At 33.0% G+C, this 14,623-nt stretch overlaps 1 protein-coding gene and 1 long non-coding RNA gene across 6 annotated transcripts; both read right to left on the bottom strand.

Moving 5' to 3' along the window:
* Positions 1-2,298: 2,298 nt before the first annotated feature.
* On the bottom strand, positions 2,299-13,903 carry LOC109620796 (uncharacterized). 5 transcript variants are annotated; one of them, XM_066067504.1, is made up of 14 exons: positions 13,813-13,903; positions 5,321-5,371; positions 5,068-5,112; positions 4,892-4,945; positions 4,633-4,701; positions 4,447-4,488; positions 4,266-4,316; positions 4,113-4,160; positions 3,913-3,966; positions 3,693-3,755; positions 3,517-3,579; positions 2,948-3,040; positions 2,631-2,762; positions 2,299-2,516 (listed from the first exon to the last, which is right to left on the bottom strand). In XM_066067504.1, the coding sequence occupies exons 2-14, from the start codon at positions 5,369-5,371 to the stop codon at positions 2,454-2,456; spliced, it is 828 nt and encodes a 275-aa protein (XP_065923576.1). In that variant the 5' UTR covers positions 13,813-13,903; the 3' UTR covers positions 2,299-2,453. The 5 variants fall into 5 exon arrangements, with proteins under 5 accessions (XP_065923576.1, XP_065923575.1, XP_065923574.1 ...); XM_066067503.1 differs by lacking the exons at positions 4,266-4,316; positions 4,447-4,488; positions 4,633-4,701; ... (1 more) ...; positions 5,068-5,112; positions 5,321-5,371 and adding exons at positions 12,364-12,414; positions 12,519-12,560; positions 12,708-12,776; ... (1 more) ...; positions 13,137-13,181; positions 13,369-13,419 and having other exon boundaries at positions 13,813-13,898; XM_066067502.1 differs by lacking the exons at positions 3,517-3,579; positions 3,693-3,755; positions 3,913-3,966; ... (5 more) ...; positions 5,068-5,112; positions 5,321-5,371 and adding exons at positions 11,634-11,696; positions 11,814-11,876; positions 12,010-12,063; ... (5 more) ...; positions 13,137-13,181; positions 13,369-13,419 and having other exon boundaries at positions 13,813-13,897.
* Positions 10,518-11,288, bottom strand: LOC136270282 (uncharacterized). Its single transcript, XR_010708045.1, has 3 exons — positions 11,170-11,288; positions 10,835-10,969; positions 10,518-10,723 (listed from the first exon to the last, which is right to left on the bottom strand). It is a non-coding gene; the product is annotated as an uncharacterized lncRNA (long non-coding RNA).
* Positions 13,904-14,623: the final 720 nt, after the last annotated feature.

Genomic DNA, 14,623 nt, shown 5'->3' with positions numbered 1-14,623 from the left:
TTAATAGTTTAAAAAAAAAATTTTAAAAGATTTTCTCTATAATTCCTGTATAAAAATCCATACCCCAATTGTGGCCCCACCCTACCCCCGGCCACCATGATTTGAACAAACTTGAATCTACACTATCTGAGGATGCTTCCACTCATATTTGAGCTTTTCTGGCCAAATGGTTTTTTAGAAGAAGATTTTTAAAGATATTCTCTATATATTCCTATGTAAAAATCCATTCCCCCATTGTCTCCCCGCCATACCCCCAGGGACTATGATTCGAACAAACTTGAATCTACACTATCCGAGGATGCTTTCATTCTTATTTGAGCTTATCTGGCCTGATAGTTTTTGAGAAGAAGATTTTTTAAGATTTTCTCTATATATTCCTATGTAAAACTTGATCCCCCTGTTGTGGCCCACCCTACCCACGGGGACCATGATTTGAACAAACTTGAATCTACACAACCTGAAGATGCTTCCATTTCAATTTGAACTTTTGTGGCCAAATAGTTTTTGAGAAGAAGATTTTTAAAGATTTTCTCTAAACATTCCTATGTAAAACTTGATCCCCCTGTTGTGGCCCCACCCTACCCACGGGGACCATGATTTGAACAAACTTGAATCTACACTACCTGAGGATGCCTCCACACAAGTTTAAGCTTTTCTGGCCAGATAGTTTTTGAGAAGAAGATTTTTGAAAAATACCAACAAATTTTCAATAATTCTCAATTATCTCCCCTTTAAAGAGGGCGTGGTCAAACTTGGTCAAACGTGAACAAACTTGAATCCCCTTCACCCAGTGATGCTTTTGTGCCAAATTTGGTTGAAATCTGCCCAGTGGTTCTTGAGAAGAAGATGAAAATGTGAAAAGTTTACAACGACAACGCCGCCAACGCCAACACCAACGCCAACACCAACGCCAACGCCGACGACTTACAACGGACAAATTGTGATCAGAAAAGCTCACTTGAGCTTTCAGCTCAGGTGAGCTAAAAACAATTAGAATGTGCCAGACGACTTGGTCATATGCAGATGCTCCACGACTAGGGCGGCCCAGGATGTCTGCAGTCAGGGAGGACAGGAGGCTTGCGAGACAATCTATGCAGAATAGAAGAGAAACCGCTACATAGCTTAGAACGGGGTGGATACAGAATATAGAGTTCAGGCATCAAACAGCACTGTAAGACAACGAGCTCATCGAAAGAAATTGTTACAATTTGCATTGGATCAAGCTAACTAGGCTCTGCTTACCTGGTCTTTGGTTTTATATATATGAGTTGACATATGTAATTTACATGTATATTCCAATTTGTCCAAACTACAGTTCATGATTGTTAAATATAGATCTAGTTTTTGAGTGTAAATGATAGTTTCTGATATTAAAGCTATAATTTTAACCGAAATCTATTGTTTACAACAGTAAAACAGTTCATTTGATGGATCATATTTTTACGCTTGTGAATTAATTAGTCTTTGACAATAATAGACTACAGTAAAAGATAGTAACGTAGCATTAAGGGGGTGTTATGCATTTTTCTTATAGATTCATAAATAGAAAAATTAATTTTTGAGAAGCCTTTAGCTGCAGATAAACAAAAATTGTAAGAAAAATAACGAAGTTAACCTAAATATTAAAGTTTTATTTAGTTATCTCCCCCACCCAAACCCCGACGGATTAGAATTTTAAAGATTTGGGGGGGGGGGGGGGGGTGTACCACGTCAAGTTTTCGGATAAGTTTTCCCTTTCAAAAACGATACTAAAACTAGTTTTAGCTCAATTTGTGAATTATGGCTTAACATTATTGCAATATTGTGCGATGTTTTATCCACATATAAATTTCAGGCCCCCGTTACATCCGGCATATTTATTCATACGGCATTCACCCGTTTCTACATTTTTGTCCTGGACTGTGAAATGCACTTTTTTTTTCATTTTTTCAGAGAAAAAAAACTGTTCGAACACCGACACTTGGTATTCCTCGAAAGTAACATCACTTAGTCTTTTTGTTGACATGTGTCACCCTTTGAACGTTAATATTATATTTTTGTGATAAAAGTTATAAAAAATTGCTTTATGATATTGGTTGCCATATGTCGTATATGAATACGGAAACTGCTTGCTTATTACACAATGAAATCAGACCTTCACTAGTTATAATTTGTCTTCAGTTTAAGTTCAACAACACTACATCAACCCCCCCCCCCCCCCCCCCCCCCCACACACACACACTTTTCATTTCGCGGATTGATAGTTACTCTCTACATCTCCTGAATTCAAAACGATTCCGAATAACACAAAAACGTAGCTTATAGGAATGAAAAACATTTATTACATTCAGCAAATTTCACTCTAAAACAAAATGGCATTATATGGAGTTCTTCAAATGAAGTTTGACAGCGTATTATTGTTAAATATCGATTCAGTTCTTTTAAATCAAGTAAGTTTAAGAAGCTGAATGAATCTATCTCAATCCAAAAAACCGTCTGACGCGGTTCGCAAAGCTCAGCCTTTGGCTTGTTTTGACCTATAAAAAGAAAGAAAAAAATGCTGTTGAATGCACAACCTGAACAAATATACATGTACACGTATAATCAAAATTAGTCAATCTTCGTAATAGTGTGTACTATAAATGATGTACCTTATTGTTGGGTGTCAAGACACTCTCACGAGTGACGTCAGTGGCACACGTGACCAGTGGGGATTGACTTTGATTTCCGCTGTCCAATTTGATGTTTCTTTCATGTTCCTGGACATTTAACTCATTTTCAGGCTATAGAAGTGTTTAAATAGATTAACATGTAATGAAAACGACATTTTATATTGAATATGTGATATTATGAATTAAATATTCATATATAAACGTAGGGTTAATGGAACAACAATATTGAAGTACGGTAGCAACATTTTTAATTCTAATGCATTTATTTTTCGTTGAATTTTCGTTATGATTATTACCTTTGCTGTGCACTTGAAAGTGTCAACTCCAAACATAAATAAACCTCTGGGAAGGAAGTCTCCATCTTCGACAGGTTTCTCTAACTGGCATGTCTAAACAAATCAAAGAATACGTAAAAGATATTTTATAATTGTTACGATTCCATGCATGTAAAAATATTCCAAATACTATTATGATAAACCCACTTGTATTAAAGTAAAAAAATATAGGTTGTAAATTTCCTTGATAAAAACCTCACAAATTATTCATATGATATAAATGGTGATTCTAGATTTTGTTGTTCGACTACAATAAAAAATAAGATCTATAGCTCTTGCTTAAATAAATAATTCGTGGTCCTTATAACATACCACAAATTACAAAAATCAACCAGCAACAGTTATTAATGATATCATAGTACTCTATTTTTACGCCAAGAGATCAAGATATTTTCAGATAATGCTAGCTAGAGTCGATTTTTGAGTTCATTAAAACTATTAAGAGCTTAATAAGAAGTCTTGAAGATTTTTAAGGAACCAAGTTCAATCTATCAAACGTCACCTGTATTACAATAAGTTTATTAGCTTACCATCAGGTCCCTGTAACCCAGTCGTCTGATCTGATCCCAAACTTTTCTTTCGTTCATCTTCGTCTACAATAGTTAAAGTAATCGATTTTGTTACACTGAGTGAACAAAAAATAATTGTAAGAAAAACTATGCTAATGCACAAGTTAAAGAACAATTCATTTTATTCTTCGGCTCACCAACAACTCCTCTTGAATCTCTTTCTTTGCCCGACACTTTTCCTCCTTTTCTTTCACTTTCATCTGTAAAAAAGTAAAAAAAGATCAGTGTGTATGGTTGAATATAAATATGCGATCGATTGCAAAAATATTACAGCTGATTCGAACTTTTTTTTTTTATAAAACGATAGTTTGCCTAATAGAGATTCAAAAATATTCTTTTTAAAATGACAGGTCTTACCAACAGCTCTTTTTGGATCAACATTAAATTGACATGGTTTTCTTGGAGCATGATCTGTAAAATGGAAATGACAGTAAAATTTAAAACAAGTTGAAAATGAAAAAAACATTTTATCATACATGTATATTCTGATCTCATTGTGCGATTTTCAGAAGACTATGGTGTTTTATACTTTATATAATTTCTTGGACGTTCCTTACCGTGATTCTTTTAGCCATATCAGGATTTCTCCGTGCTCTGATTTTCCTCTGTTAAAAGAACGATGCCCGTGTAGTTTTGGGTACATGTGTATACAGAAAGATAAATGATTTGTTTATCTGAACAAAACAATAAACAAATACATGTTGCATTACCACTAATTGGACGAACACATCTTTTAGCAGTCTGTCCTTTTTCTCTTTAAGCTAAAAAAAAATAATAAGATATCACAATTTAATATACAATAATTCACAATTATACAGTAAATTTAAATGATATTAAAAAAAACGAAAATAATGGAGTAAATCTTAAAAGGATATCATATGTAATAAATACCATGGTATCTCGGATAGCTTTTATTCGGTTTTCATTGGATTCCTGAAAAGAAATTTTTTACCAACATTGCTATTCAGTTTGTTTCGTTTATTGAGAACAATATATTTTACATGTTAAAATTGTAGATTGTTAATGTCATTGTTGATGTAGATATAGTTGTCATCATAATGGATATATTCTACATACCCTTAACTTGAAGAAAGCATCCACGGGGCCATCCCTTTGTTCACCTACACTCCTCTGCTTGACAGCTGTCTAAAATAATCAACACAGAAATTGATTATTAACGCAACTAATACTCAATATATGTTCGGGAATTAATTTGTTTGTTTTATTTTGGTGGAGTTCGTTTCATGTTTTTTTTCCACAGGATACAAATTCATACACAAAAGAATGAATTACAGGTTGATACACACGCACAAATTAAAACATGAATCTCACTTACCAATAACTCTCTATGAAGCTTCGTCTTTATCTTATGATGATCTAGAATTATATGCTGTATAAAAATAAAAGTTATTATTAATATGGATACAACATTTGAGCATTTCAGAAGATAATTTAACAAAGTATATATATACATGTATCAGCATACATAAATATATGTATTTATTACTGTACCATAATTTTTCTAGCCATCTTTGGGTTCTCTCGCGATAATCTCTTCTGGAAATGAAAAAAAAAATTAAATACATATAAACAAATGATAAATTATTGTGGAGAGAGAGAGAGAGAGAGAGAGAGAGAGAGAGAGAGAGAGAGAGAGAGAGAGAGAGAGAGAGAGAAGATGTACATCTACAAACTTATATCTTAAGGATTTAAGCACTTTTTCAACACCTACATAGAATATTCTTATTTCTGTAGAAAATTTTACCAGCAACTCCACGTGAATATTTCCTAATACAATTCCTCTTCTGTTCTCCATCTGCAAAATTTAATGTTTTGATTTTTACCCAGTATTAAACATAATTTGTTAGAAACATGTAAACTCATGTATGTGGCGAAGTTGAAATCTTTGTGTATGAAATAACTAAGTACATGTAAACATGACATTCTTATAATGTGCTTACAATCAAAAATAGATTTTTATGATAAGGAAGTTTCGGTAAAAAACTACCATACTATAAATACTACTTCGTCAACTAGTTGATCGATATACATAATTATAACAGCCAAATTCATCCTTCAGTCGTCTCAATATGAAGCTATTGAAAACAAACAAAAAAGAAAGAAATACCTTTGCACAAATATTAAGCGACCGTCCCTTTTCACTGCTGCGTTGTGTTGTGTTGTATTTAGCAACTGGTGACGTCATGTGTTATGTTACGTCAAATGCATTATGACGTTAGAATTGTAGCAATCAAAGCCACACTCGCTTGTTTCCGAATAGATCAGACTAAACGTATAATTATTTTCATATTTTGATTTTTTTGCGAAATCTCAAACTTTTTTGACAGTAATTCAAATCAGAATATACGAAACCTTTCGTCTTTCAGAGGTCTGCGACTACTTCTCAGACAATACGTGAAAGCTTCACCAATGTGCCACGAATCATGACTCAGGAGCGATTACAAACTTTTTAAGAAAAAGCGTTGATGACTTTTGAACGTACGGTGTTTTCGCCACGCATGGTCGAATGGCTTAGTAATTTCTCGAATGCATTGCAAAGCACTTAAAACCTTTTCGATATGTCGCCAAACAAAATGTTTTACTTACGAAAGAAAAATGATAATGAACAGAACAGTATCAGTAGGCCTATACACTGTGGCGTAGTAGAGCTTGACCTTTGACCTCAAGGTCATCTTTCATTGCATACAAGAGGTTAAATAAAATCATTGCAAGCTGTTTCGTATCACTACGTATGGTCATTTTCCTTATTTTTTGAGAAATTTTAACAAAAAATGACAGGTATTTTTAACAGCAGATTGCAAAACTCTTTGTCATTTAAAGATCTTACACTATTTGTAAAAAGGAGCACATCCATTAAGATTTCCGAACTGCAAATATTACAGCTCCTGAGAGTTAAACGATAACAAACTTTTCGGCGCACGCGTCAATAGTAAGAAATGTAAGGTGTTTTTAAGATGCAGTAGAAAATGCCCGCATAATTCTGCAAAAACAGTGCAACGTTCTAGTATCACGGCTTCTATGGAGTAGCGATTATAAACTTTTAGGCACAGGCGTCAATAGATATTAAAGGTCACGATTTTTGGTCAAATTCTATTTTTCTGTTTATAATGTTTGCAATCCTTTAGGAATGAATCAAGTTAAATTTTAGAGTCAGTCTATAAGTTTTAAGCAAGATACAGAGCTCACAAATCTGTGTTATGTAAACAAGGCTCGTGCCTTGTTTTTGCTTACATAGGTTCAATATACCAAAAAAAAACCCAATCTTTTTCAAGCTGATTTTTCTATCTTCTTATTCATTTTAAGCAAAGATAAACAGTTCCTAACATTTAACATACTCATTTTAGGTCTAGAATTAGAATTTTCACTTCAATATTCAAAATGTAAACAAAAGCTTTGTTTACATGGCAACGATTTGTAAGCTTTGTAACTCGCATGTAACTCAACAAATGACACTCAAAGTTTGCTTGCCTATTAAGAATGCCCCACTGAAGCATTGTAAACATTAAAATTGGAAAAATATTTTTTGACCAAAATCGTGACCATGCCCTTTTAAATGTAAGGTGATTTTAAGATGCAGGGAAAAATACCCCCATAATTCCGTGAAAGCAGTACGATGTTCCAATATCACAAACAAGAATAATTTATAAATAGTGCCTGTTTGGGAGGGTAACAGTTGAAACTGAAACCCGAGAAAACCGTTGTCAACCGACGCAAAGGGAAGGTTGACAATGGTTTTCGAGGGGTGTCAATTTCAACTGTTATCCTACCAAACAGGCACTATTTATTTTATTATATTGAATGTCTTAATTTTAGAATTTTTTTTACTGCTTTTGTATAGAAATGACGTGAATTCTACGGCGAACCGTACGCGCATAATTTACGCGCATTTAGCAATTCGTTGTGTTACCCGTTGCCAAGTGTGTTGCTAACGCTGAGGGTAATAGAACAGATTATCAACTGCGTCTAAACCAATCAGATTTCAGTATTTTACATGAAAGTATAATAACACAATATAACAAACTTTTAAGCTCACTCGTCAATAGTATTAATAAAGAAATGTTTGGCGTTTTGAAGACGCAGAGAAAACACCCCTATAAATCTGAAAGAGCAGTACAACGTTACAGTATCACGGCTTCTGAGGAGTGGCAATATCACTGTGTAGAAACGGACTATGGTAACGCACTTTACCCTAGTCCAAGATGGCGAAAGGTAAGCACACTTCAGATTTTTTTCGCACAAGTTTTCACCTTTTCCATGATTGATTCTGAAAACCATTGCGCAGTATATGTTGGGCAGTGTTAGTTTTCAATGTCCATTCGTAAATCATTCTTAAATTGCTCGTATTTATGTAGATAACACGATCCGAAGATTTGCTCCAAACTATAGGCTAAAGCCGATGAAGCGAAATTTTACGATTTGGGTAAAGTATTTTTGTGACTAGGGTAAAGTAACTTGTTTAACAGTTAAATAGTCACATAGTTTTACTTTGTAACTGTAACGTCACACCGATTGAACTTGAGATATTTTATAAGGTATCGGATGCACAATTGAGACTAAGGCCTCGGGATTTTCTGTTATGACCTCTGTAGATTACGGAGATTTTCAAAATGCATGCCGAAATATTTTTATTTAACAGAATAAGCAGTAAGAAATAAACATTTTTTGCATAAAGTAACGCAAGAACGTCATTTGCCGTTGTATGGCGTTATTCTTTTTCCCACGGCGCATTTGTTTAACGATGACGTGAAGAAAAAACACCTACGTTATAGATTAAAGTTTGCGGTGCGTGTGTAACGTATTCAAACGTAATATAGGTCGTCTTAATCATTGATTTCAAAGATTTTTTTGCTGTGTATAATTTGAATTTTGGATATTCGAGCGATTGCATGACCCTATTTAATGAATTCATTTTTTTATATCTAGTTTCATCAATGTGCATTCAAAAAATTAAACATACATAATATTACAATGTTCATATTTATTTGTCATCTACATTTATTATGTTAAACATATGGAGTGTTATTCGAACGTTTGTTAAATTTCTTAGCATGGAAGAAACACATCAAATCGTGATCGTGCTTTAGTATTGGGAATATAACATATGATTTCATATATTTTTAAAACACCACACGCTTGCTAAACGGCGGTTCAACCGGAGCACTAAACAGTTTTCACGAAACGCTGCACGCTTTCCCGACGGTAAACGGTTTGCCAACCGCATTTGAAAATTATTCATAGATTTTTTTAGGGGTGCCATGTTGTAAATTTTGCTGGGTGGTGTAAATACGTTGTTAATTTTTTTATTTGCACCCACCGAGAATAGAATTCAATTAACAACATGACGGGGGATGCTATGCAATCAAATAATAAAAAAAAAATCTTTGATCATACTAACCGCGTAGAAGAATACATAAAACCGGGAAAAAAAATCAAAAGTACATGTACTAGAAAATACGCATAACGATAAAAAAAAATGAAGTTTTTCCGTTAGAGGATTGATAAGAGTAATTACATGTAAAATAATCATTTTTTTCTTCTTCTTTCGTATTTCATAGAATATGAGCAGGATATTTTTCATTATTTTTGTTGTTGTTGTTGTTGAATTTCCTATCATTCAAAATTGTACTACACAGCTTTAAAATCAATTAAACTCAATGAAAACAAATACCCAAAATTTGATAAACAGGTTTTGTAAGTTAGCCGATGTCCGAGGTTATGTATGATAAATATACACAATCATGCGTTTTACAACATCACAGTGTCACTTATAGTTGATTCGTATTGTCTATGGAATCATAATTTGTTTAACCGTATAAAACATGTTGACGGATTGCGTATTTGAATATTGTACCGATACGGAAACGTTATAGACATTCTTAACCTGTTAACAGGCAGTCTCCGTTTCAAAACTGTCTTACTCTTTTGTTTGTTGAAAAAGAATACAAGTTTGTCTAAAAGATTAGTACAGTGTTTATTGTTTTCTATGAGTTAAATGTTCCTAATAAATCAAACGTTTTACACGGTTCTCGCACGCATTCCTCGTAAGGCCTGATGTGACCCGCAATTCACGACTTCGAATCGCTGTAATGGTAACAAATACATGTACTTCTTAATGCAGACATTTTTCTGAATAAAAAAGCTTAAAATTTAAATTTTTAACTCCCAAATTACAAGTCCTCAATCGTAAGTAGTAGATAATATCAAAATTACAGGGTAACGAGAATATGCGTTAAAATACGTGATTGCGAGGAAGGGGGTTAAAATCGCGTGACGTCGACATGGTCATTGAAGAACAGTCACAAATTTTGTTGTGTTTTCTAATCTAAAAAATAACCCCTTAAGATAGACCCAGAAAAGTATATAAGAAGACATTTATACTCTCTATAAGAAATTTCTTAAAGCGTTACCCTTATCACGTTTAAAGTTTTAAAAACACTTACCCTAGTCATGAACTTGCTTTACCCTAATCATAGTTGAAAATTTTCCATGCTTTTTCGCTATAGTAAGGAAAAATTCTGGAAAAGTTTTGCAACTGTTATGTTTGTTCACTTCAGATCGTGTAAATTAGTTTAACTATTTCGTCATACTACCCCGACAAATGGGTAAATTTAGTGTAAAATAATCGAAGCGTGCTTCCCTATCGCCATCTTAGACTAGGGTAAAGTGCGTTACCCTAGTCCGTTTCTACACAGTGAATATCAAACTTTGAATATTATATTTTTTGTGAGAAAATCATAAAACATTGCTTCAAGATATCGGCTGCAAATATGTCATATATGTATACGAACAGTCCTTGCTCTAAATACAATGACGCCACCCCTTCACGGTATGAGTTATCTTTAGTGGAAGTTCAACAACACTATATCAATCAATGCTTTCCTGATTTATGATGTCAAAACGATTCGAATAACACAAAAACATAGCATATATGAATGAAAAGCATTTATTTCATTTGGCAATTTTCACTCTTTAAAAAAAAGTTAAGACATTATAGGTGTTCTCCAAATGAAGTTTGTCAGTAATAATTATTGTAAATATCAATTCAATTCTTTTAAATCAAGTAAGTTTAAGAAGCTGAATGAATCTATCTAAGTCCGAAAAACCGTCTGACGCGGTTCGCAAAGCTCAGCCTTTGGCTTGTTTTGACCTATAAAAAGAACGAAAAAAAGCTGTTGAATGCACAACCTGAACAAATATACATGTACATGTATAATCAAAAACACAAAATCTTCATATTCGTGTGTACTAAATGATGTACCTTATTATTGGATGTCAAGACATTCTCACGGGTGACGTCAGTGGCACACGTGACCAATAGGGATGGACTTTGACTTCCATCGTCCAATTTGATGTTTCTTTCCTGTTCCCTGACATTTAACTCGTTTCCTGAGTGCTAATTAAGTGTGAATTTTAATAGATAAACATGTAATAATAACAACGACATTTCGACATTGATTATGTGATATCATGAATTAAATATTCTCAGATATACATCTACCTAGCATTGATGAAACAACTTTATTAAAGTATTATTATCAATATTCTTAATTCAAATGCATTTATTTTTCGTTCAAATTTCACGTTGATTATTACCTTTGCTGTGCATTTGAAAGTGTCAACTCCAAACATAAATAAACCTCTGGGAAGGAAGTCTCCATCTTCGACAGGTTTCTCTAACTGGTGTGTCTATCAAACAAATTAAAGAATAGCGTAAAAGATATTTTATAATTGTTACGATTCCATGCATGTAAAATAATATTCCAAAAACTAGTATAATAAAGCCACTTCTATCAGGAATAATCAAATAAATACAAATAATTCGTGGTCACTATGACACACCACAAATTACAGAAATTAACCCGTAACAATTATATTGTAATGATTTCATTGTACACTATTTTCACGTCAAGAAATCAAGATGCTTTAAGATAATGCTAGCTAGAGTTGATTTTTCTGAATTCATTAAAACTACTAATTACTAAGAAGTCTTGAAGATTTTTAAGGAATCAAACGTGACCTATAGTACAGTAAATACAATAAACACATTCAGACCTTACCGTCAGGTCTGTGTAACCCAGTCGTCTGATCTGATCATAAACTTTCCTTTCGTTCATCTTTGTCTACAATAGAAAAGGATATAGATTTCATTACATTGAGTGCATAAAGAAAGTAAATGTGTGAGAAAAATTATCTTAATGCAGAAGTTAAAGAACAGTTTAGTTTATTTTTCGGCTCACCAACAACTCCTCTTGAATCTCTTTCTTTGCCCGATACCTTTCTTCTTTCTCTTTCACTTTCATCTGTAAAAAAGATTGATGTATATGCTTGGATATAAAAATGTGATCGATTGCAAAAACATTACCTTGTTTTTTTTAAACAATATTTTGCAAAATAGAGATTCCAAATATCAATTTTAAAAATGACAGGTCTTACCATCAGCTCTTTTTGGATCAGCATCAGATTGACGTGGTTTTCTTGGAGCATCATCTGTAAAATGGAAATAGCAGTGATTTAAAACAAGTTGAAAATGAATTTTTTTTTATCATAAATGTATTCTGATCTCGTAATGCGATTTTCAGAACACTATGGTGTTTACATTATAATTTCTTGGATGTCCCTTACCGTGATTCTTTTGGCAACATCAGGATTCCGCCGTGCTCTAATTTTCCTCTGTAAAGTAAAAAAAAAAGTTGCATGTGTAGTTTTGTGCACATGTGTATACGGAGACATAAATAATTTGTATATCTGAACAAAAAAAAAGAAAAAAAGAAATACATGTCTCATTACCACTAATTGGACGAAAACATCCTTAAGTAATCTGTTCTTTCTCTCTTTAAGCTGAAAAAAGGGATCACAATTTAATATACAGTAAATTTAAATGGTATAAAAAAAACCAAAAATAATGGAGTAAATCTTAAAAGGATATCATATGTAATAATTACCATGGTATCTCGGATAACTTTCATTCGGTTTTCATTGGATTCCTGAAAAGAAAATTTTTAACAACATTGCTATACAGTTTGTTTAATCTATTAATAACAAAATATTTTGCATGTAAAAATTTGTAGATTGCTAACGTCATTGTTGATATAGATGTAAAGTTATCATCATAATGGATATATTCTACGTACCCTTAACTTGAAGAAAGCATCCACGGTGCCATCCCTTTGTTCCACTACACTCCTCTCCTTGACCGCTGTCTAAAATAATCAACACGGAAATTGATTATTATCGCAACGAATAACCTATATCTGTTCGGGGATGAATTTGTTTGGAAGTGCGTTTCATGTTCATTTTTCAATGGAATTCTTACCGAATTCATAAACACAAAAAGGAATTACAGGTTGATACACACGCACAAATTAAAACACGAATCTTACTTACCAATAACTCTCTATGAAGCTTCGTCTTTATCTTATGATGATCTAGAATTATATGCTGCATAAAGATAAAAGTTATATTAATATGGGTACAACATTTGAGCATTCTTAATAAGTAGATAATTTAACAAAGCATACCATACTAGTACATGTGTATATCAGATGTATTTGTTACCATACCATAATTTTTCTAGCCATCTTGGGGTTCTCTCGCGATAATCTCTTCTGGAAAAGAAAAAAATACATATGAAATAACTTATAAATTATTGTGGAGAGAGAGAGAGAGAGAGAGAGAGAGAGAGAGAGAGAGAGAGAGAGAGATGATATGGACATCTACATACTTATATCTTAAAAATATAAGCATTTTTTCAACACCTACATAGAATATTCTTATTTATGTAGAAAACTTTACCAGCAACTCCACGTGAATATTTCCCAATACAATTCCTCTTTTGTTCTCCATCTGCAATATATGATGTTTTGAATTTTACCTCATGTTAATCATAGTTTGTTGAGAAACATGTAAAATCATATGTGTAGCAAAATTTCAATCTTTTCGTATATATAAAATGACTAAGTAGGCCTACATGTAAACATGATATTCTTATAATGTGCTTACAATCAAAGATAGAGATGAATTATTCATGTTTCACCGCGACCCCATAAAAATCTTTTTATATGTTAAGAAAGTTTTGGTTACGAACTACCATACAAAGTTATACTTCATCAACTAGTTGATCCATATCTAAATTCTATGGGGTGAGATAACAAGATAAATGATCAATTATAATAGCCGGATTCCTATTTTAGCCATCTCAAAATGAAGCTATAAAATAAAGACACAAACAAATAATACCTTGGCACAATGTATTTAGCGACCTTCCTTTCTCACTGCTGCGTCGTGTATGACAACTTGTGACGTCATAGATATTGTTACGTCAAACACATTATGACGGTAGAATTGTAGCAGTCAGAACATCATTAGGGTCTTTTCCCGAATTGCTTGCTATACATTTGAGATAGAAATACAATATCACGCAGATGAATTGAAAAAAGAAGAAGATAATTTTGAAAGTTCTGCATCTATCACATGTATATTGAAATATCTACACATATATACGGTGCAGGGAAATAGTTACATGTAACTCAGTAAAACATGGAATGAACGACCGCATGAAGACGAGGACCTAAAAAATATTTTAAAATTATTGAGTTTATAAGTCGGACTGATGTGACAGTTTTAACTGAATTTAATATGGCGGTGTGTACCTTGCATTTTGTATTAATAGGGAGAGGTTTATCTTTGATTATTATTAGAAGAAAAATATATGATGCCAGGTGTCTGTGTGTAAGGGCTGTGCGGACTCGGATTGGAATAGCTTCTTTCCTTTTGGTGAAATAATCACTAATGACTAATATCTACTCATTTTCATTTTCAGTTTCTGTTAATGGGTCAAAAATATCCAATGCTAAACATTGGGATGGCGCACCTACTTTAAACTGCTGTATGTAAAAATTTCTTAAATCTAGACCTGGCTTACATCTATACTCTGTCCCAAGATATTTTGGATTCACGTTTGGACGATTTTTAATAAAAATACACTTACCTGTGAAAGAAGTGCAATTGAAATAGTTGAAAGGGATATTTTCCAAGATAATTTCATTGA

Source organism: Magallana gigas, chromosome 7, assembly GCF_963853765.1.
Source record: "Magallana gigas chromosome 7, xbMagGiga1.1, whole genome shotgun sequence".
Classification (NCBI taxonomy): domain Eukaryota; kingdom Metazoa; phylum Mollusca; class Bivalvia; order Ostreida; family Ostreidae; genus Magallana; species Magallana gigas.
This window is presented reverse-complemented; position numbering and strand designations above follow the sequence as displayed.

Coding starts and splice junctions, on each gene's coding strand:
- LOC109620796 (XM_034458504.2), bottom strand. CDS start 5,761: ATGACGTCACCAGTTGCTAAATACAACACAACACAACGCAGCAGTGAA. Junction 3,580..3,692: donor AGATTCAAGAGGAGTTGTTG/GTGAGCCGAAGA, acceptor TAACTATTGTAG/ACGAAGATGAACGAAAGAAA. Junction 3,041..3,516: donor TGGGTTACAGGGACCTGATG/GTAAGCTAATAA, acceptor TGATTTGTTTAG/ACATGCCAGTTAGAGAAACC.